The sequence below is a fragment of the Mesocricetus auratus genome, unplaced genomic scaffold (genome assembly GCF_017639785.1).
Source record: "Mesocricetus auratus isolate SY011 unplaced genomic scaffold, BCM_Maur_2.0 Super-Scaffold_100010, whole genome shotgun sequence".
In the NCBI taxonomy this organism is placed as follows: domain Eukaryota; kingdom Metazoa; phylum Chordata; class Mammalia; order Rodentia; family Cricetidae; genus Mesocricetus; species Mesocricetus auratus.
Genome location: NW_024429194.1, coordinates 7,044,191 through 7,066,404, shown reverse-complemented (window position 1 = coordinate 7,066,404; position 22,214 = coordinate 7,044,191). Strand labels below are relative to the sequence as shown.

Sequence of the window (22,214 nt, the reverse complement as noted above, 5' to 3'; positions counted from 1 at the left end):
CTTAAAGTTTTCTTTACATCGTTGAAAGAGTCTCTGTGTTGTCAATTCCCGACACCCTTTGCTCATTCTCGGACACAGGCTGTGCAGCGGGCGCGGCACGCCTCTGCTTCAGATATACTTCTGGCTAACTAGCTACAAATCTATGGGGTTCCCATGGACCCCCTCAAGTTTGCTTCACCTGCGTGCAAAACTTAAGTCTGTTTTTCCGTCTACTATAATAGACAATACAGCGCGGAGATGAAAAGAAGGGGAAGGAACGGGAGCAGGGCTCCGTGCTACCACGCCCTCTCTGAAAGCCCCGCCCCCCAGGAATCTCCACGCGGGTCATCTGTCTTCAAGAACTCCAATGATGCTCTTTTGAACCTTTAGGGAGATGTCCACACGCATGCCTGATTAAACCGTCAGCCACTGGTGGCCAAGTCAGCCTTCACGCCCTCTCCCAGGATGTGTGGGTAAGACCGAAAAAAAATCTCATCACGCCTTTGTCTTTGCTGTGAAAGGCGACTAGCGATTTACCAGCCATCTCATTGGCAGAGAACATTCTGGAGACTTTACAAGAGTTTCGAGAGTCTAGCTAAACCCTGGTGGTGTGAGAAGACAGAGGTTAAGATGGAATACACATTTCCCAACACCGTCGCATCCATCCGCGTCATCTCCTCGCTTGACTGGACCAGGGAAGTGTTCCTGGCTGCCACCTTCCAGGTTACGATGTACCTCCCTAGGCAGCTGGGCCTCCTGTCATGAAAGCCCTCCCTCCCCCGACCCCCCCCACCCCTGACCCTGGTAGGTTGTCATAGCAGCAAGCATCATTTAAATCCCAGAAGGCTGGGTGCCTGCCAGGAAAATGCTCTTGGTAACCCAGTCCTGTCCGTTAGACAAAATTCTTTTTATGACCACTCAGTAACAAGAGTTTTTATTTAAAGAAGCTGGGGGGTGGGGTATCTGCTAGAACCCTCTGACCCATTTAGAGGCCTCTGCCATGTTCCTTCACTGCAGAGGAAGTGAAGGAACATCACCGACCATAATTACCTGAGATTATATAATTGGCATAGGACAGTTTGTTTTACCTTCAATTTTCTGCCTTTGTGACAACCTATTACCGACCCATGAATGACTGTCTGTAACACCTGGTTCTAGACCATGACCAGAATAATGAATACATGTGCTTCCCCTTGGAGCAACATTTCTGTGGCAGAGCTATAGTGGAGGTGACAGTAATTTGCTCATCGGTAGCAACACATACGTGTCAGCATTATTTACCTGCCCCAAACCAAGCACCTAATGGAAAAACAAATATATTTCACAAACGAAAGCATTGTACACTGAATTACAGATACCTTCCTCCCTTCACTCAGCCTCTACTACAGCCTGAATAAATGGATTTGTGTCTTTATATTACACATATCATATACTACATATTACATATATACTGTATGTATCCGTATACGGGTATGTCTATGTATACCCCCTGCTTCATGACTGGCGCTAGTCTGAAACGGACACAAACATAACCCCCGCTGACAGGAAGGGTTGCTGCAGAAATGCACTGACATATGGAGCTGTGCTTTTAATGGCATTTGATTTGAATTTTATGTGCTTGACGTTGCCACGGTAGCAGGACACCTCACCTCTGCAAGTCACAGAGCTTGGAAAGCCACCTTGGTGCCCAACTCAAAACCAATTAACCCATTCTCTGCTAGTCATGTAAATCTGTTGATGTAGCCTAAAATCAGGACCTAAACCATTTACAGGTAAATATGTAATAAATTCAAATAGCTATTTTAAAGAAGAAACTAGAGATAATACATATTTTGAGAGAAAAATAATGAGCCCTTGTCTTTTACCCAAGTGTTAGATGAAAGCTGTGGATTTATCATGGTCTGAAGGCTGTTCAGCTCAATAAAAACCCACTTGCCATTGGTCAGTCTCGTAACTAACAAGCATTCACGGAGTTAGCTTTGGACACAGGCTGTAGCAACACAAACAAGAAATATTTACCCAAACTCCAAGATGTCTGGGTGGGTTGGGATTTTGTCAACTTAACACAAGCAAGGGCCGTCGGGGAGGAGGGAGTTTTAAGTTGAGGGAAATGCCTCGATTCTACTGGCAAGTCTGAGGGACATTCTCTTGGCTAATGATGGAGGGGCTAGCACCACCCTGAGCTGGCGGTCCTTGGCTGTATTAGGAAGTAGGCTGAGCAAACCATCAGGTAGCAAGCCAGGGAGTAGAGCTCCTCCATGGCCTCTGCCTCGGTTCCTGCCTTGGCTTCCCTGCTTAGCTTTCTTCAGCGGACTCTACCCTGGGACATGTGAGCCAAATAAACTGTCTCATCCCATGTCACTTTTGGTCACAGACTTTATCACAGCAATAGAAACCTAACCGAGACAATGCCACTATTTTCATCTGCTGAGTCGCCCTAGGATTTAAAACTGGAAAAAAAAATCACTCAGTGGAAATGTTTAGTTCCACCAATCAGTAAGGGACTAGAAGGGACTCCGCATGGTCATTGGGGAGGGTTTAGGGCCGAAACACCAGATGGCAGGAATGTCACTCAGAGGGAGGGAGGCCTGGGCCATCTCAGGTCTGAATGGTCTAACATGGGAGAAAGGCATGAGAAGGGTGTGGGCATCGGAGGGCAGTGAGCTTCTGGAAATACAATTCTAGCCTTAGGGACATCTCATATTGGAAAAGACCATGCTGTATTCTTGTAGCAGGGCGGGAAAGCATGCAGTATGTTTGCCTTGCTAAAGAAAGCAGGCTTAGCGAGAATAAGGGCATGCCCAGTATAAGACACAAGTCTTCTGATCATCGAGAGACCTGCTCAGAGGGCATCTTGCAGGCACAGCAACACAGCTTCTAGAGTCAAGCCGCACAGAGCGTCTACCCCAGAGGCCTGGGCCTGTGTGATGTCATTATCGCCAGCATGCTAGCCGACCAGGGAACCACGGCCACATGGTGATAGGATGCCGCTAGGCTTTTGAAAGTGTCTCCATCACGGGATGACGATTCTGTGTGCCCTGTCACTCACAGTGTTGGTGGCCCCACCCTTTCCTGACTCCTCTCCCACTGCTCAGACCTTCAGTTAACGTGGCTTTCTCCTCTTTGTTGAAGGTGTAACCCCCTCAAACCGCGAGTCACAAACCCGTTTCAGCTAAGGTTGGAAGCAGAAGTGTGCGCTTAAGCAAAAATAAACTTACTGAAAAGATGCTGGCAGAGAAACAAAGAGCTGCACGATAAAGCCTATAGCAGAGCGGTCACAAAGAGGTCCAGGGTTCGGAGTAGGTAAAGAAAACAACCCTGAATCAGTAAGCTAGAAAGAGGAGGATAGACCCAGGTCTGACACAGTGACAAGGAAGGCGTGCGCTGTGGGGAAGCTGCAGGGGAGCCCGGGGCACATTGCAGCACGATGCAGCTAGACCTTTAGGGGGCGCTTCCGTTGCCTGCACCCCTTCACTCACAATGTTGGTGGCCCCTAAGAGCCTTCTGCAAAGGAAGCGTGCAAACCCGGGGTGAGTGTGGTACTAATCGTCAATCTGACAGTCTGGAGTCGGCTGGAGGAGGAGGCGGGTCTGTGGGGAGTCACCTTGACTGTACTGCTGAGGTGGGGAGACCCGCCCAGTGTGAGTGGGGCCAGTTTTATCTTTGATTGAGATAAAACTGGAAGAAAATGATGTGGTACAAGCAAGCGTACCCGCATCTACTGCTCTCTGCTGTTGACGGTGGGTACCATGTGACCAGTTGCTCCAAGTTTCTCCCGCACTGACTTCACCGCAGGAGAGGACTGTAAGCCGGAACTGGGAGCCGAACAAATCCTTTCTCTCTTAAGTCGCTTTTGTCTGTCTCACCGATTCGACGGTCTGGGTAATGGAGATGCGGTACTGCGACAGCTTGGTCACTCTGGACAAGATGGGGTTAGTCGGCTGGCTGGAAGGAGGGCCCTCTCCCAAGACACTTGTGAGGCACTCTGTGAACAGCTCTCTGTGAGCATCGGGAAACTGGCCAGGGAGCCTTCACTTCACGATTGTTGAGGATTAGCGGCAGCAAGCCATGCTTCCTTTCCAGTTAAACTTCCTCTATTGAAAGGGCAATGAGCTCTCTTCACACTCCCCTTCACTGGCTTGTTGGTGACGTCCATGCAATGCCAGCACATTTAACAGTGGGTTTCTTACAGTCGTCTGGGGGCCCCAGCGTGTTGCAACACACCAATGTGCTCCCCGTCTAACAATGCATCTCTCCCCCTCCATGTGTTTAGGTAATTCTCTTTTCAGTTGGAATTCCGGCCAGGTGATGGTGGCATCTTGCCACTCCTGTGGTAGAACATGACTTTCAGGTGTGTGGCTTTTGTTTACGTTGCATTTGTTTAACTCTGGGAAGCTGTGATTCTTTGCCTGTCTGAGACACCTGATGGCCTAATAAAGAGTTGAACGGCCAATGGAGAGGCGGGAGCAAGGACAGGCGGGGCTGGAGGCAGAGAGAATAAACAGGAAAATCAAGACACAGCAGCAGCAGCAGCAGCAGCAGCAAGGAGAACAAGGAGAGGGCTTTAGACTCCAGCCCCCCAGCCAGCCATGGAGTAAGAAGGAAAATAAGATATTCAGAAGTGAGATAGAAGCCTAGAGGAAAAGGTAGACGAGCTAATTTAAGACTTGGCACTCATAACTAAGAATCAGCCTCCGTGTGTGATTTATCTGGGAGCTGGGTGATGGGCCCCTCAAAAGGTCAAAAGAGAAAAACACCGCGTTATACACTCCACGTGCTTTCTCACCACTGACCAAATGTAGCGGCCTGCGCGTTTCAGAACCGGGACCACCCCAGCCGGCACTCGATGTCAGCCCCTCCTGTGTCTCGTCCACGACGGACTTGGAGGCGAGGCCATTGCCCCACCAAGCACCAAATGCCAGCGCCTCCCCCAGCCAATTAAGACTGATGGGGAGCCAGATATCGTTACTGAGCATGCTCGGTGGAGGAGTCTGCCAGCCTGTCACTACTGTCACTCCAGGGTGGACTCCACTATCTGTTTACAGGGACGGTTCTGTCCTACTGGGACGCAGACACGGGGGTCTCTACCACTGAGGAAAACTTAGGGTTAGTGACATTTCAGCCCCCAGCTGGCCAAACCGTCCAGTTTGTGCCAGCCTGAGCGCAGTCCCTCGCCTCCTGAAACACGGTATCACCTTGAGCTACTCCTGGGAGCCGCTGCCGTGGGAACCAGCAAATACCAACACAAAGGCAGCAGGTTCTGGACTGACATGCATCCACCTGCCTCGTGGTTCTCATCTCATTTCCGGTGAGCTCAAGTGGCGCTCTCAGATTCTGTTATCTCGGAGCTCACGAGCTCAGCCCACAGATGTTAAGGATGGAGACTTCTTCCTTCTCTCCAACAAGACTCAGCTGCTGAGTGGCAATACCATCTCCCTGGGCCTCTCAGACACAAAAGGCACCGACACCCAATGCTTGGACGTCATCTGTGTGTCCCTTCATCCACGCCTCTCGTGGAGAACGTTGGTTATCAGGAAATGGGAGTCCCAGTTTGAGTTTCCACAACTCTGTAACCATGTTGTCCAAAACAGAATGAAGTTCAAAGCACTCTGTGCAAAGTTGTATCTCTACAGTTACTATTGTAAGAAGCTAGCGGGCAGTGGAGGTGCACACCTTTGATCCCAGCACTCAGGAGGCAGAGGCAGGAGGATCTCTGTGAGTTCGAGGCCAGCCTGGTCTACAGAGTGAGTTCCAGGACAGCCAGAGCTACACAGAGAAACCCTGTCTCAAAAAGTCAAAAGGGAAAAGAAGGCAAGGAAGGAAGAAAGGAAGGAAGGGAGGGAGGGAAATGAAATGAAATCTCAAATTTGCCCATTCAGTTTGATGCTGGCTGAGGGATTAAGGGAAACAGTGTTTTCACGAAGCATCAGCAAGTTCTATTTTCCAACCTAAAACCACACACTGGTTGCACCACACGGATGACGTGGAGGGACAGATCTGGACCATGTGTCTGTCTCCCTCAGAATGACACCTGCTGGGGTCTTTTTTACCTGTGGTTCTACTACATAGTTATTACACAGACAAATGCCCTTCTGCACATCAGCTACCTAAAAGGGTTATTTCCTTTTGTACAACATAAGGAAATAGGAGGCATATGTGAAGAAAAAATATAACCAGACTAATGACTGCATTTCTTAAAATTCAGAAATAAGTAAATTTTTAATAGTTCAGTGTAGAAATCAGATGTAGACCCACATACACAAGAGCATGTACTTAGGAGAAAAGTCCCCATCAGATCAGTACATGAGGGTCAATTAATCAATATGTGCTATTAGAGCTAGACATTTGGACTGGGAGAAAAAAAAAAACAGACTAGAAGCGAATTCCCGTCCTAGTTTCTGGTTCTTTATCTCCAAATTTACAAGATCAAAAAACTTTGCTAGGGCCGGGCAGTGGTGGCGCACACCTTTCGTCCCAGCACTCGGGAGGCAGAGGCAGGGGGATCTCTGTGAGTTTGAGGCCAGCCTTGTCTACAGAGTGAGTTCCAGGACAGCCTCCAAAACAATACAGAGAAACCCTGTCTCGAAAAACCAAAAAGAAAAAAGAAAAAAACTTTGCTAGGTGGGGTGGGGTGGGGTGCACACCTTTAGTCCCAGCACTCGGGAGGCAGAGGTAGGCAGATCTCTGAATTCAAGGCCAGCCTGGTCTACAGAGTGAGTTCCAGGACAACCAGGACTACACAGAGAAACCCGACTGGAAAAACAAAACCCACAAAAGACAAACAACACTTACAGCAGGTTGTGGGGCTCCCTCCCGCCCACGAGGCAGCCAAGCACCTCAGATCTCAGATCTCATTCTCAGACCTCACAGGGATCCCACCAGCTGAAGGCAGTCCCCAAGACTGTCCCAGCACACACACCCAGGAGCCAGTCAAGAGCCCCAGGTGCTGTGGGTGTTCTTTTTAACCTTTGCCTCTGATTGCTATGAAGCAAGGTCCCACCACCTCTTACCCAACTTTGGTTATCATAAGCAGTTCACAGGACTTGGGGAACCTGCTCATTGGCTATGGTGAGGGCTTGGGGAGCATGCTCATTGGCTTATGGTGAGGACTTGGGGAGCATGCTCATTGGCTTATGGTGAGGACTTAGGGAGCATGCTCATTGGCTTATGGTGAGGGCTTGGGGAGCATGCTCATTGGCTTATGGTGAGGACTTGCGGAGCATGCTCATTGGCTTATGGTGAGGGCTTGGGGAGCATGCTCATTGGCTTATGGTGAGGACTTGCGGAGCATGCTCATTGGCTTATGGTGAGGACTTGCGGAGCATGCTCATTGGCTTATCTTAGGGTTCACAGACACACAGGGTGAGGAATAAGAAAGGAGGTATAGAAGTCCTAGGCCTTCTCTGGAAGCCTCTCCAGACGCTATGAGCCCTGTGCTGCATTCGGACTTTGGTGGCAGCTTCATCATGCAGGCACAGTTGACTCAGTCATTGGCGGTCAGCTTAAAACTTCAGTTCTCAGCCGGGAAGTGTGGTGCAAGCCTTTAGTCCCAGCACTCAGGAGGCAGGGGCAGGTGGATCTTAGAGTTTGAGGTCATCGTGGTCTACAGAGCAGGACAGCAAGGGTTTCACAGAGAAACCCTGCCCTTAGATGAACCTTAAAAGGCTGGAAAGATGGCTCAGAGATTAAGGGCATCAACTGTTCTTCCAGAGGTCCTGAGTTCAATTCCCAACACCCACATGGTGGCTCACAACCATCTATAGTGAGATCTGATGTCCTCTTCTGGAAACAGGAAGCGGAGTCATATGCAGTACCTCACACACCTGTAACACCAGCACTTGGGAGACCGAGTAAAAGATAGTGAATTTTTGGTCAGCGTGGACTACAAATCAATACTCTGTCTCAACAATCCAAGAAATACTTTCAAGTCTTGACAGAACTGTTTTGAACACTCTTGAAAGCGACGTGGAAGCTGTTATAAACAGTGACAGAGTTCCCCGTTCTAATGAACTGGTTTGTCTTATTTTTAATTACGTGTGTGTGGCTGTGCGTGGGCGTGCGCTCTGGAGAGAGCACGCACCAACAGAGACTGGAGGCGTCGGCAGAGGCCTCGGCATCAGGGTGCCTGGCGCTAATGGCACAGGCGGTTGCCAGCCATCTGTTGTGAGGGCTGGGAACTCAACCTACCTGGGCTCCTCTGTAAGAGCAGTGAGGGCTCTTAACTGCTGAGCCATCTCTCCAGCCCCCGATTCACTGGTTTAAAAGACTTTACTGCCTTAGCGGCATCCCAGAAAACACTGGAAATGGTAGGATTTGCATCGCACCAGGGCAGGGCTGGGGACAAAGGCTGCCCAGCAAAGGACAGCCTTCACATCTGCACACCCAGGACCAGGGCAGTGCCCAGCCCGGCTAGCGATCCCCTGCCCTGGGACCTTCTATGAAGCATCGCTAGGACAGAGCCTTAAAAATAATGAAGAGCACAAGGTGGCGGCCATGCCTTTCGTCCCAGCACTCGGGAGGCAGAGGCAGGCGGATCTCTGTGAGTTCCAGGACAGCTTGGTCTACAGAGAGAGTTCCAGGACAGCCAGGGCTACACAGAGAAACCCTGTCTCAAAAAAAATTAGGATAAAACAAAAATAAGGAAGAGCCTACAATATGTAGATAGTTCAACTTTAAAACAAACAAAAATAAAATTTCCAGGGTAGGGCTACTTTTCTGTGGACTGTAATGTCTGGAAGGGAGAGTAGGGAGGTGACAACATTCGACCTCCCTTTTTTTTTGCCATTTTTTTTTAATATTTGACCTCTTAACCCAAGTGTCTACACAGGTCGGTTACCTTTGTGCAAGACCGTTGTGGCTCAACTCTATCTGTGTGCTTTGCTGCTAGACTTCGTCTAAAGAGGTAATGAAGGAAGTCATAAAACCCTGCAGCATCCCCATGCTCAACCGAAGGCTCTTCCTCACGCGTCTCCCTCAGGGGGCCTCCTGGGGGAGAGAGTCCACTTAAGGCTACTGGACTGTCTGGACTGTTGATAGACTTGGGGAAGTAGCAGGTCGGAAAAGTTTTTGGAAGCTGCATGCCAGCCAAGGCTCCTGCCAGCGTGAGTGTGGAACACACCCCCTAGAGGTTCTTACACTGCTCTGTGGTCCCCGGCTAGTGGCACTGTTTGGGGAAACTGCAGAATCCCTAAAAGGTGAGGTCAGGCTGACAGAAAGTCGGCCACTGAGGACTGGGCTCGGGTCACGGACTGGCTATTCTCGTCAGATGCCTGTGTGCCTGTGGCTTATCCCTGAGGCGTGACCGGCCGCGGCCAACTCACGCTGTCACAGATTCAGCCATGCTTTCCCCAACACGATGGACTGAAACCCTCTCGCCTGTGAATAGAAATGAGCCCACCTCCCTGGCACGCTGCTGCCGTCGTGCGTTTTGTCACAGAGAGAAGAAAATGAACTAACACAGAGGCGTCAGCACTTTGCAAATGAGGAAACTGAGCTCCCCCCAGAAGTGGTGTTTGCCAAGTCAGCGGGTTTCCCAGTCTTCCTTGCCCTGCCCCGGGCTCACCCACCTCCCACTGACCACCCTGGCTGCTAAGCTTGTACCCCTTGCAATAGCAGATCAAGAAACATCTGACTCTAACAGGTCCCACCCTGGCCGTCCGGGCCTCCTGCTTGATCGAGCTTTGTGAAACTGACGTTTCCTGAGCCAAATGACGGTGCTTCTGTGTAGCCCGTGAGGAACTGAATGGAGACGGTTAAAGTCTCAGGGTTACTGAGTAAGGGAGCTGTGAAATGTGGGACAGCCCAAAAGACCCCCAGCACAGCCGGTCTCTCACACCAGCTGACCAGAGGCCGGCCTACCTCAGCGGGCATGGTAAAGGCAAGCGCTCTCGCTCACTCGTGAGCAGACCAGTGTGGCCTGGGGACTGTGGCTAGCCCCGTCCCTGGGGTCAGAACTGTGACAGAGACACACGGCCCTCATGCCATTCTCAAGATTAGACCGCTCCCAATAATGGCCTTTGGCCTCTTCATAAGCCACCGGTGCTTAGAGTTGAGGGGCTATTTATTATCTTGACCTCTCAAAGGACAAAACTGACTTGGGGCTGGAGAGGCCGGGTGGCTAGGAGGGCTTGCTGCTCTTTCAGAGGGCCTAAGACAGATCAGGTGCCCACAAGAAGCCCTAACTCCAGCTCCTAGGGATCTGACACCCTTTCCTGGCCTCCTCAGGTATCTGGACAGACAGGCAAAAACAGACACATGCGCTTACGAATGCACAAACAAACAAAAGATAAATCTTTAAAACCAAAAAAGCCCTGACCAAGTCCCTGAGATTACCGACCTTCCTTCATGCTACAAACCTGGCCCGATCATTCGGATTACTTTAACGAATTCTTTTGAAATTTAAGTTCACCCTTTGTGGGGGTCTAAATGGGAATGTGCGCCCCCAACCCCCGGGATGGTTCATGTATTTGAATTCTTGGTCAAGATTAAGAGAGGATTAAGAGAGGAGGTGTGGCCGGGCGCTGGTGGCGCACGCCTTTAATCCCAGCACTTGGGAGGCAGAGGCAGGCGGATCTCTGTGAGTTTGAGGCCAGCCTGGTCTACAAGAGCTAGTTCCAGGACAGCCTCCAAAGCCACAGAGAAACCCTGTCTCGAAAAACCAAAAAAAAAAAAAAAGAGAGAGAGGAGGTGTGTGGTCTACCGAGCAAGTGCCAGGACAGGCTCCAAAACAGTACAGAGAAACCCTGCCTCGAAAAACCGAAAACAAAAAAAAGGAGGTGTGGCCTTTTGGAGGAGGTGTATCATCGGGACATGAAGTTTCTCCCCCATCCCCCTCTGTCTCGTCTGTCTCTGCCTCTTGCTTGTGAGCAGCAACACACTGCTTCAGTCATGGCAGCATTAGGACGCTGACTAAGACAGACCCTGCCCTCCCTGTCTTTCTCCCTGCAGTGCTGGGGACCAAATACTTTGATGATTTTTAAGCAAGCACTCTATCACCAAGCCACATCTCAGTGCCAAGACACATATACACTTAAAAACAAAAACAAAAAAAAAATCTCAGGACTGGAGACGTGGATCAGCAGTTAAGAGCACAGGATGCTCTTCCAGAGGACCTGGGTTCAATTCCCAGCACCCACATGGCAGTTCACAAATGTGTGTGAGTCCGGTTGGGGGGGTGGGGAACGGGGATCCAACACCCAGGACAAAACACCACGGCAGATAAACTAAAATTTTCTAAATTTCGTATGTTTGGTTGTCTGCTTTTGAAATAGCATTCTGTGTAGCCCTGGCTGTCCTGGAACTCAGAGAGATCCACCTGCCTCTGCCTCCTGAGTGCTGGGACTAAAGGCGTGCGCCACCACCGCCCAGCTGAAGCATCATTTATGACTGGAGCATCCTTATGTGTGCTATTCAACTTTGAGCTTCCGTTTCCCCTCAGGAAAATACATGTGACAATAGGAACTTCCCCCCACAGTCCCCTGTTGTTAGGTACATAAAGCACCTACTTAGGAGAGATTAAACACGGCCAGGAGGTGTGGTGGCGCACACACCTGCCATCCAAGCACTTGCAAGGCTGAGGCAGGAAGATAATGAGCTCCAGACCATCCAAGATGGTCCTCACTGACTGTCTTTTCTTTTTTTTTTCAAGACAGGGTTTCTCTGAATAGCTTTGGAGCCTGCCCTGGACCTCACGCTGTAGACCAGGTTGGCCTCGAACTCACAGAGATCCACCTGCCTCTGCCTCCCGAGTGTTGAGACTAAAGGCATGCACCACCACCGCCTGATCTATATTCTTTTTTTTTTTTTTTAAGGTGACCGCAGACCACAAATTCTTGCTGTTTTTCCATTCAGGGATGTGAGACTACTTTTCCTGCTTTACTTCTAGACAGGCCTGACGACAGTTGAGTGCCCAGGAAGAGGAAATGTCATCCTGGGCCCTATGAAGCTGGACACCCACCCTGGGGTCTCAGGCAGGTTTTTGGGAAGCAGCCGTGCGACACACTATCCTGATGGGAAAAAGTTACGAGAGAAAAGATGCCTGACTCACCAGTCCAGCCGGGACACCAGGAATGTGTGTGACAAAGCTTTTGTGTGGCTCTGGCCACGGCCGGTGCCATGCACACAGAAACTGCCAGTCAGAATGGCCCATCTGATGCACTCGACCCACAGGACCCCAAGTTGCTGTGGAATGACAGGCCACCAAACTCGGCACAGACCCTGAGTGACACTCAGCATGTGCCCGCTGCTATGACTTCAGAGTCTGCAGCGATTACAAGCTCATTAACGACACATACCGACGTCCTCCTTAATTGCACATTGAGGGTTTCTACGCGTGGGAAGGGAAAGAAGAGCTCCTGGCCTCACCCCGAGGCTGTGTGCAGCTCCTTCACTACCAAGACTGCCGGGACCCGGGTGAGAACCATGGCAGACTATTACCATGCTTGCGGGTTTATAATTGCTGGTTTGTGTGTCACACGGTGACTTCTCACAGGGGAGGGGCAGGAGTAGGGACTAAACCCAGGGCCTCACACGATGTGGGCTTGTGCTCTCCGCCTTTGGTGTTTGGTGCCGCCTCTCACTGTGAGACAGGGTCTCTCCGAGTTGCCCAGACTGGCTCTAACCTTACTCTGCAGTTCAGTCAGACCTCGATTTTGTCGCCCTCCCGCTGAGGCCTCTGGGAGCATAGGCCTGTATCACCAGGCCTGATTCCCCTGCAGACGTTTAGCTAGGGGGGAAATCGAGGGCAAATTCGGCACACAGAGAGCACCCTACGTGTACCAACCTTGGCGGTGAAGGTGAATTAGGATGTGCCCATCTGGGGGGGGTGCAGCTACACTGAGCACGTCAGAAGCAACGCCCCAAAGCACGTCACTCCTGTGAGTCGCCCAGAGAGCAGTCAAATGGCACGGCAGCTCTGTTGTTACTGCATTAACATTTTGGCTGTATAAATCCAGTGACATTAAGTTTAACATTAGTCTCAGTGTATGTTATCATAGTTTAAATCCTCTTATTAAGCGCAGCCTATGAGGCGGGGGTATAAGGACTTTTAAAAATTGGTATGTCGTCATATTCCTTAATGGCTCCTTGTAAAAATGAATTGCTCTGGGACACCTTTGAATTATTGATCTTACGAGAATGCTTTTTATGAACGGAGCCTAATGTGCTCTATCTTTGACAAAGGAAGCAGGCAGGTACGTCTAACCGGCATAACAGGATGCTGACGAGGCCGCCTGGACAGGGACGGTACATGGCAGTCAGTAGAGAGGCCTGCTCAAAGCCCATGGAGACCCACGTGTATATCTAGGGTTCTCAAGTCTACCATCGTAGATACCTGAAAATCTGGTGACACGGCACAGTCACAGTCCACGTCCACAGGATGGTTCCAGGCATCGTTTGGCGGGCCCTAAACATGACTGCTAGCATGACCCTCACAAAAGTGAGTCACTGCTCGGTGTGGCAATCTCCAGCAGCTCCCTGCCCTGACAGACACTGAGCGTCCTCAGACAAGACCTGCACTGGCTACCTGTGTGCCACAGAAGCACAGCCTGCCCCTCCCACAGGCCTGGGTCAGAGAACAAATGCTGTCCCTAGCCCAGCCTTGCAGTCAGAGCAGAAGCTGTCTGGTCCTTTCAGTTCCTGACATTCTTAAAGAGAAAGCGTGGAGCTCAGTGTAAACATTAACTACTTGTTGTGAAAATGAAACTGGACACAAGCCAGGAGGCGGTGGCACACGCCTTTAATACCAGCACTCTTGGGAGGCAGAGGCAGGCCGATCTCTGTGACTTCGAGACCAGCCTGGTCTACAAGAGCTAGTTCCAGGACAGCCTCCAAAGCCACAGAGAAACTCTAACTTGAAAAACAAAAACAAACAAACAAAAACAAAAGAAATTGGGCACAGAAAATATCATGCACAGTAACCATCATTGTAAGCCTGTCCAAACAGAGCGATGCGGTGATTAAATGCACATTAAGCCATAAAGCCAATGATACTCCATTAATACCAGCTCCCCACAATGAAGGACATTGTTCTGCTGTGGCTGCATTCCAAAGTCAACGTGTCTCTGGTGCCCCAAAACTCAGCTGGCATGGGATCCTGCCTGGCTGTCACACTCAGAAGTCACTGTCACACTCAGACTCTTGCATACTTTGGTGAGTCACCCGACACAAGTCTATTGAGATGACCCTCATAAAGGGTAAATCCAGCTGTGTCACTGCTCACTATGGAAACACTCAACAGTTCTCTCACACACTCACACACAACATATACACACACAGACTAACATGCTAATACACATATGCTCACACACATACACACAGAACATACACACACACTAATACACATATACACATGCTAACACACACGCTCACACACAACACACATACACATCCAACATACACACACAGACTAACACACTAACACACATGCTAACACACATACACACACACTAATACACATACACACATATGCTAACACACACAACATATACACACAGACTAACACACAGACTACCACACACATATGCTAACACGCATGCTCACACATACTCACACATGCTACTAACACACACTCACACACACTCACACACATACACACATGCTAACACATACTCACACGCACATGCTCACACATACACATATGCCAACAAACACACACACACACACACACACACACACAGAGTCTGGCTGAAAACCTACTACTGGCTCCTCAGACCACACCCTCCCCCCTCCCTGCGCACCATCAACAACTGTCCCTGCTTCCTTTTTCTCAGGCAGTCCTGGGCTGTCAGCTCTGTGAGGCAGATGTCACAGTTCCTTTTGTCATGTCTGGAATGACAACACACAGCAGGCACTGGGGATACCCAGGGTACCTGCCAGAGACACTTGATCTGTGTGTGGGGGAGGGGTGTTCCATACTAACTGTGACTCTTCTCTTCATATGCCAGTTTAAACCAGCCCGAAAGGTGTAGCTCAGAGTTCTATTAAGAGATGACAATCGGGAAGATCCAGGATGGACTTCTATATCTTTTCCACAAGTGAGCACACTGGAGAGGCAGGTGTAGCTCAGTGGCAGAGCTCAGGCATGAGACCCTGGGTTCAATCTACCGGAGAAGGGGGAAGAGGGAGGGAGGGAGGGAGGGAGGGAGGGAGGGAGGGAGGGAGGGAGGGAGGGAGGGAGGGAGGAGGAAGCACACAGAAAACCGAAAAAGCATAACTTTGGGATCCTATCTGTGGACTTCTGTCTTCCCGACACCCCACTAGGAACTTTGAGAATGGTCCGTTCATGGGCCAGTGACCTAGCAGGACCTTCACAGACACAAAGCGTGCCTTGGTGCTGTTTCCACAGAGAGCTTTGTGCTGTTGGTGCCAAACCTGCCGTTTCACTCCACAAAAAGGCAGAAACTCAAATTCCAAGGCCCTCTTACCCAAACTCACCTCTTAGTGTTACCACTTTACTGTCGTTTCCACAAGCTAACCATCGCTCCACGTCATCCATTTAGAGGCGCCGTTCCGTCCCACTCCTCCCTCTGTCTGTCTGTCTGTCTGTCTGTCTGCCACACTGAGGTGAAGAGCTTGGCTCCCTTATGCCCTATAGGGAATGATGTTTGCCTCAACTGCAGGCTTGGAAGCAGTGTGCCAAGATCAATCCTGCCTCCCAAAGTTATTTCTCTCAAGTATTTTGTCCCCACAACCAAAGTCAAAGGGACACACGGTGTCTTCATCCACCCTCCTGCCCGCCCTCAATTTTCTGATAGCCCCACCGCCGTCAGGGAAACCGGAAGGAGAGCAGGCTATAGTCCATGTAAATATAACTGTGCCATGATTCATCCCTCTTGGAGACTGTACGAAAGTTTGGGACTTATTTTTTGTTTCATAGGAGCTCACAGGTGAAGAAACTTTTTAAAGCCAGGTAGGTGGTAGTGAAACACACCTTTGATCCCAGCACTTGGGAGGTAGAGGCAGGTGGATCTTTGTGAGTTCGAGGCCAGTCTGGTCTACAGAGCTACAGAATGTTCCAGGGATACACACAGAGAAACCCTGCCTTGAAAAAAAAGTGAATGAATGAGTGAAAAATAAAACTTTTTTAAAGGGACTTTGGAATTTAACAAAGACTTTGAATATTTTAGATGCTAGACACTGAACTACAGAACATGGGTCTGAGTATGGCTTTCTTGTTTGGTTTTGTTTTTGGAGATAGGGTCTCTCTATATAGCCCTGGCTGTCCTGGAACTCACTATACAGACCAGGCTGGCCTCAAATTCACCAGATTCTCCCTGCCTCCTGAGCATGGGATTAAAGGCCTGTGCCACCACACCTGGCTTTAGCTTCAGTATGATTATTCTTTTTTTTTTTTTTTTTTTTGGTTTTTCGAGACAGGGTTTCTCTGTGGCTTTGGATGCTGTCGTGGAACTCACTTTGTAGACCAGGCTGGCCTCGAACTCACAGAGATCCGCCTGCCTCTGCCTCCCGAGTGCTGGGATTAAAGGCATGCGCCACCACCGCCCGGCTCAGTATGATTATTCTTAGTTGGTTCTTCCATTTAGGGATCAGGTGTATTTACTTTTTGTGTTTATTTGTTTCTTTGCTTCTTTTTTTTTTTTTTCATTTTTACAGAGGCAGACAGATTAGAGATTTGGGGTTTTTTCTAAAGAGATAATAATGGAGTGACCTAGAAGTGTAAGCTAAAAAATACCTTTCTGCCCCAAATTGCTTTTGGTCAGAGCACCGTTTATCAGAGCAGCAAAAGGGAACTAGAACGGGGTGGGGGGGTGGCAGTGTGACAAGGAGGGCGGGAGGTGGCAGTGTGACAGTGGGTGCTGACTATTGCCTCCTTAGATGTGAGGACAGGTGATGAGCAGGCCGCTGGCCTCCTGTGAGCACCTATGAGGTAGAGTACTGCACCAGCTCTGCCTGAAGAAGCAGGTAAGGTAAATTCTGTCCCTGCCCCAGGCAGAAAGGTCACTCATCAGGGGGCCAGACCAGCTGTGTGCACAGAAACTGGCATCCATAGACCACATTGATGCTAGAACTGTCCTGTGATGTATGGAGAGATGGTGTAAGTTACGTGAGACACATTGCCGGGCGGTGGTGGCGCACGCCTTTAACCCCAGCACTCGGGAGGCAGAGGCAGGCGGATCTCTGTGAGTTTGAGGCCAGTCTGGTCTACAGAGCGAGTTCCAGGACAGTCTCCAAAACAATACAGAGAAACCCTGTCTCGTAAAACCATTTGAGCAGTCCCTTAGTGTAAGGCTTTGAGAGAGAAAAATGGGGATTCCACTCCCAACACAACCTCTCTTCCACTGGCCACACCAAGTCTCCACCATTTTTAATATCTCCTCCCCACACATTTGATACAGTCAGAGGGCCAGGGACTCTACAGTTACCAGAGCGATAAAGCAGATCTTTGTTTCCCAAAGTGTCCAGCCTGGAGTATTTTGTTACAAAGAAACGGAAAGCAGACTTAAGACTGTAACTACCTAGTGTAACCCATACTTCTATGCTGGGTTCCCAGTGACTTCCACACAGATGCTGGCAGTAGAGAGAGCTGCTCAGAGCAGTCCCTTAGACGTCACAGAGCTCCCATCAACCAGCTTTGTGGTGAGAGTAGGCTGCCCACTCTGGGTCCTAGTGCCCTTGGATTCACAGAGCCCTACCCTGGACAAGCCCTGCACAAATCTTCATTCCCACTACCCAGCTGTCTCGCAAAATCCTGGGTGTGTGCACGCTCTTTGGTGACACACCATATAGACACAAACAAAGGCCATGGACAGAGGTTTCCACCAGTCCCCACCAGAAGCAGGGAAGCCCTCCGTTGTGTTTTAACTTCTCACTCAGCTGCTAAGGAAGTAGCAGAGATCTCTAAATTGTTGTCAAGACAACCAAAGCACAAATACAAACCTCTTCGGGATCCCATCCGGAAGCAGTTTTTTAAGCACACATGCCCAAAAGAAATAGGCTACCCCTCCCCCTCCTTGTCTCCTCTCTGTCTCCAGTCTCCATCCATCCCCTGCTCTTGCCACATGGTTCCGTGTGTGTGTGTGTGTGTGTGTGTGTGTGTGTGTGTGTGTGTGTGTGTAAAAATATGTGCCGGGAAGCTCTCCACCTTTGAGGTTCAGACAGTTGCTGCAATACTGTTTTTGTTCATGGTTGAAAATGTACGTGGGGGGGGGCTTGTTTTTAAGCATCCTGTTTCATAACACTGGTACAGATTCCATGGTGTAATAGCCTGGCACATTACTGGCAAAACTGTGGCTTATTAGGTCCTGAGTGTCCACTAGCCCCTGGCCACATGCCCCAACCCCTAACATGGCTAGCTTCCACAGTGTGCCCACTGACCCCGGGGAAGGGCATTCACAAAGGCTGGCACTGTGCCTGTGGTGTAAACATGAGAAAGCCCACAGACGTCTATCAGGTAACAAATAAATGATGTGCTTGAGCCCTCGACTTTCAACATCACTAGGTGTCTTACTTAGGTTTCTTCTGCTGCAATGAAACACCGTAAAGGAAATTGGGGAGGAAGGGGTTTATTCGGCTTACACTTCCTCATCAAAGGTCAGGACAGGAACTCAGACAGGGCAGGAACCTGGAGGCAGGAGCTGATGCAGAGGCCATGGAGGGGAGCTGCTCACTGGCTTGCTCTCCATGGCTTGCTCAGCCTGCTTTCTTACAGAACCCAGGACCACCAAGCCCAGGGATGGCCCCACCCACAGTGGGCCCGGCCCTACCCCATCAATCACTAAGAAAATGCTCTACTGCTATGTTTTATGCAGACATTTTCTCAATAGAGGGTCCTTCCTTTCTGATGACTCTAGCTTGTATCAAGCTGACATAAAACCAGCCAATACAATGCCGGGAAGTGGTGGCACACACCTTTAATCCCAGCACTTGTACTCAGGAGGCCGAGGCATGCAGATCTCTGTGATTTTGACCCAGCCTGGTCTACAGAGCTAGTTCCAGGATAGCCAAAACTGTTTCACACAGAAAACTTATCTTAATTGCCCCCCCAAAAAAAACCAAACAGCTATCAGAGAATGTTCAGTGTTTTAATGCCAATCCAACTTGGAGCATTCATCAAAAGGAATAGTCAGACACACCAAGTAAACAGTAGGAGCATCTACGTTCTAGAGAGCACAGGGACAGGTAGAGACCATGCCACCTGGCCCACTCACACTTCTACTTGTCACAATGAATCCTCCGACCCAAGGGCAGGAGCCTGAGACTATAGCAAAGAGGAACCAGTAGGGACCCATCCTGAAAACAGCCTGTGCCTTGAGCAGGGAGCATGTCTTCCAACAAGTGATTAAGCACAGACTAGCCACCAAGCCTCTCCAGCAAGGGTGAGGCTTTGCGAGGTGGTAAATATACTCTATCACCGTCTCCATAACTGAGGGTAAAGCTGGCTGGGTCTTGATCATACTAAGATTTCAGGGAGGTGTGGCATAGCTGACTACCATCTACATGTACTACTTCACCCAGGACAGACGACAGTAGAGAGGCCCTAGGATTGCTACTAAAATACTCAAATGACCGTGGGGCTCACTCCCTCACCCCTCTTCAAGCCCAGTGGATCTCTCAAATCCAGACGGTATGCCAGGGCTCTAGACCTCCTTCAGGCGCCATCTCATAGAGACAGCCAGCCTATTTTAGATAAGCAGCTAGAAACGCAGGCGGACCCAGAAAAGGACCAGTCAAGCCAGGGAGCCTGAAGACTAGTACTTAGTGTGGACACGCTCTTCTGCTCTCTGCGATAAAATATCTTCTCAGTAAGACTAAAATGCATAGCTGCCTTCAAAACCAGGATGACGCCAATGTGGTGTCATATGAAGGAAGTTTCAAAATTTCCAGAAATTACTTCTTTCCCTGTTATAGAATCTTCCACCCCACAGTTCAAATTCCTGTCTGTAAGCCCTTCACAAATAAGGCACCACCTCCAGGAAGCTGGTGGAGACTGCATGTTTGTGGAGTTGGAGAGAGGAGAGAGAGGGGAGGGAGGAAGGAGAGAGAGAGAGAGAGAGAGAGAGAAAACCAGAGTCACACATATATCTTAAAGAGGTCATCCAGTGTAGTCCTCTGTCTTCAAAGAGAGGGGGCTGAAGTGTCCACTCTACAATTCAGGCACTCATCCAGCCCCTCCAGACCCTGGCATAGAAGACAGACCAGGCCCCCAACCTCCGGTCCTGGTCACTGCCCACTAGGACATACAGACGATGGAACTACAAACTAAGGGTGATGTCTTGGGACCATGAGTGTGCCCCTAGGTAGGTTGCACAGGAGAAGGTGTCACCCACCCCCAAGAACCAAAAATGTTTCCTATTTCATCTTTTCCCGAGGTTAGTGGTGACATGTCCCATGCACCCAAGCTTCCTCCTCTTCTTCCTTTGGGACCTGGCTTTCCTTTTAAATCTTCAAAGGCCCTTTCTCCCATGGATCCTTGGGATTTAGGTCTAGACTATATTGGACAGCCGGGAAGACACGAAGTTTACTGCTTTAACACCGGAAGTTTAAGAGAGAAAGGCAAGAACAGCACCCTGTGTAGCCTCCAAGGCTGAGGAGGCCACGGGAAGCCTCCCTGGACAACTAAAGAGGAAGAAAGGGCCTTTGTCGGGGCCCCCTGGGATTCCCCACCAGTCACAGCAACCGGTGAGGGGGGGGGGGTCCGTTCCCAAGACTCTTCCACCAAAGGGTCCATGGAAGCCCACCCAGATGAAGACACAAGGTAAGTTCGATCCTAGTCTACAGTCAGCCTGTCCACACTCCCACATCCATCTTGACAGACCCACTCACGTTTCTTTGAGAAGAACCTGCCCTGCTCTGCCCTGCTCTTTTATTTGGGAAACACTTTCCTTGCAGGGCCAGAATTGCCAACGTCAAGGGCCGTACAACCCGTGCCGATGCCAAAGGCTACAGAAAACATGGCTTAACACCAACTCTAAATTTGGAAGATTTCCGGAATTTGATGTGGGTAAGCCCCAAGGAAGTGACCCCCAGACACTGAGTCAATCCCCTGGGACAGTTTTCAAGGGACAACCTGGTGCGGTCAGCAGTCTGTCTGGTGTGGTCTGGTCCGCGGTCGCACGGGTCGGGACGGATGCTGTTTCCTCCTTTGTTTCTGACTGCTTCTGTTACTTGGGACTAAGGAAGACTCGTTTTGGAAGGGGAAGAGTGATGAGAAGGGGGAGGAGGCCGTTCTGCTTCTTTTCATCCAGGGCACGAAAAGTGTGTTGGACACGGTTCACACATAGTTCGTTCTTTCCGCTCAGACCAAGCCCGCGGTTCTCCCACCCTCGTTGGGAAGGATTGATCTGTTGGGTTTGTTTTCTGAGTGGATAAAGCAATTGCCACCAGCCGCCCCCGCGGGACGGGACGCAGAGGAAAACGAGAGCCTCGGCGGAGTAACTTCAACATTCCTCAGGGAGGGAACCATCGTGGTGGAAGCGAGAGCCCCAGGGGCCCCGAGGGGCTGCAGGGCCGGCTGTCGTCTGGCCCCCGACAGCCACCTACCCTGCCCGCCCCCCAACCTAGCGAGGCCCAAGATTCGCAGACGCGCGAGCGCCGACGGAGCAATCGGAGACCGCCCGGGAGCAGCTGGGACCCGGCGGGAAGGAGCGCCGGGACAAAGGCGCGCGCGGGGGAGCCGGGATCCCCGCAGGACGGAGCCAAGACTCACCCCGAGAAGACACACTTTGAGCTCCCGTATCGCCATCATGTGCTCTGGGCCGGGCCGGGCCGGGGCTCAGCAGCATCGTCCGGGCCGCACCGGGCCCAGCCTGCGTCCTGCCGTCTCCCAGGGCTCTGGCTCGCCCGCCGCGGGGCGGAACTGTCGCCGCGGCTATTTCTGGGCCGCGGCCTCCGCGGTCGGTCACGTGCCGCCGGCCGGCTCCTCCCGGCGCGTCGAGTCTAGCCTAGCCGCCGGGCTTCGGCTCCGCCCGGGTCCGGTCGGCGTCCGCCTCCAGGGGCCACCCAACCCGGGACTTGCGGGCAGACCGCCCCCTCCCGCGATCAGATCTGCGCCCGGTCGGACACCACCAGCCATGGGAGACCTGAACCCACGACCCATCGCGTCATAAAGAGCCATTCGTACAGTTTATCCTGTTGGCTGTGGTCCTAAGAAGGCGCTTCCAAGTCGCTGGGTAGCCCCGCCGTGAAGTGACACCGACATCTCGATTCTAGAAGGCGGCGAGGACCGGGATGCGTAGAGGAAAGGGTTAACTTGCCTCGTCTGCTACCCGGGCTTCGAA

The 22,214-nt window shown here is 50.8% G+C and overlaps 1 protein-coding gene across 3 annotated transcripts in view; it reads right to left on the bottom strand.

The window, feature by feature from the left end:
* The window catches only part of Rab31 (RAB31, member RAS oncogene family), a 117,199-nt gene extending 95,202 nt beyond the window's left edge, over positions 1 to 21,997 (bottom strand). Inside the window, exon 1 of one of the 3 annotated variants that reach the window (XM_021231243.2) lies at positions 21,644 to 21,997. In XM_021231243.2, coding sequence (XP_021086902.1) covers positions 21,644 to 21,682 — 39 coding nt within the window. In that variant the 5' untranslated portion in view covers positions 21,683 to 21,997. The remainder of the gene's footprint in view (positions 1 to 21,643) is intronic. The other 2 variants (XM_021231244.2, XM_005077167.4) reach the window with 2 other exon arrangements.
* Between the last annotated feature and the right edge of the window lie 217 nt (positions 21,998 to 22,214).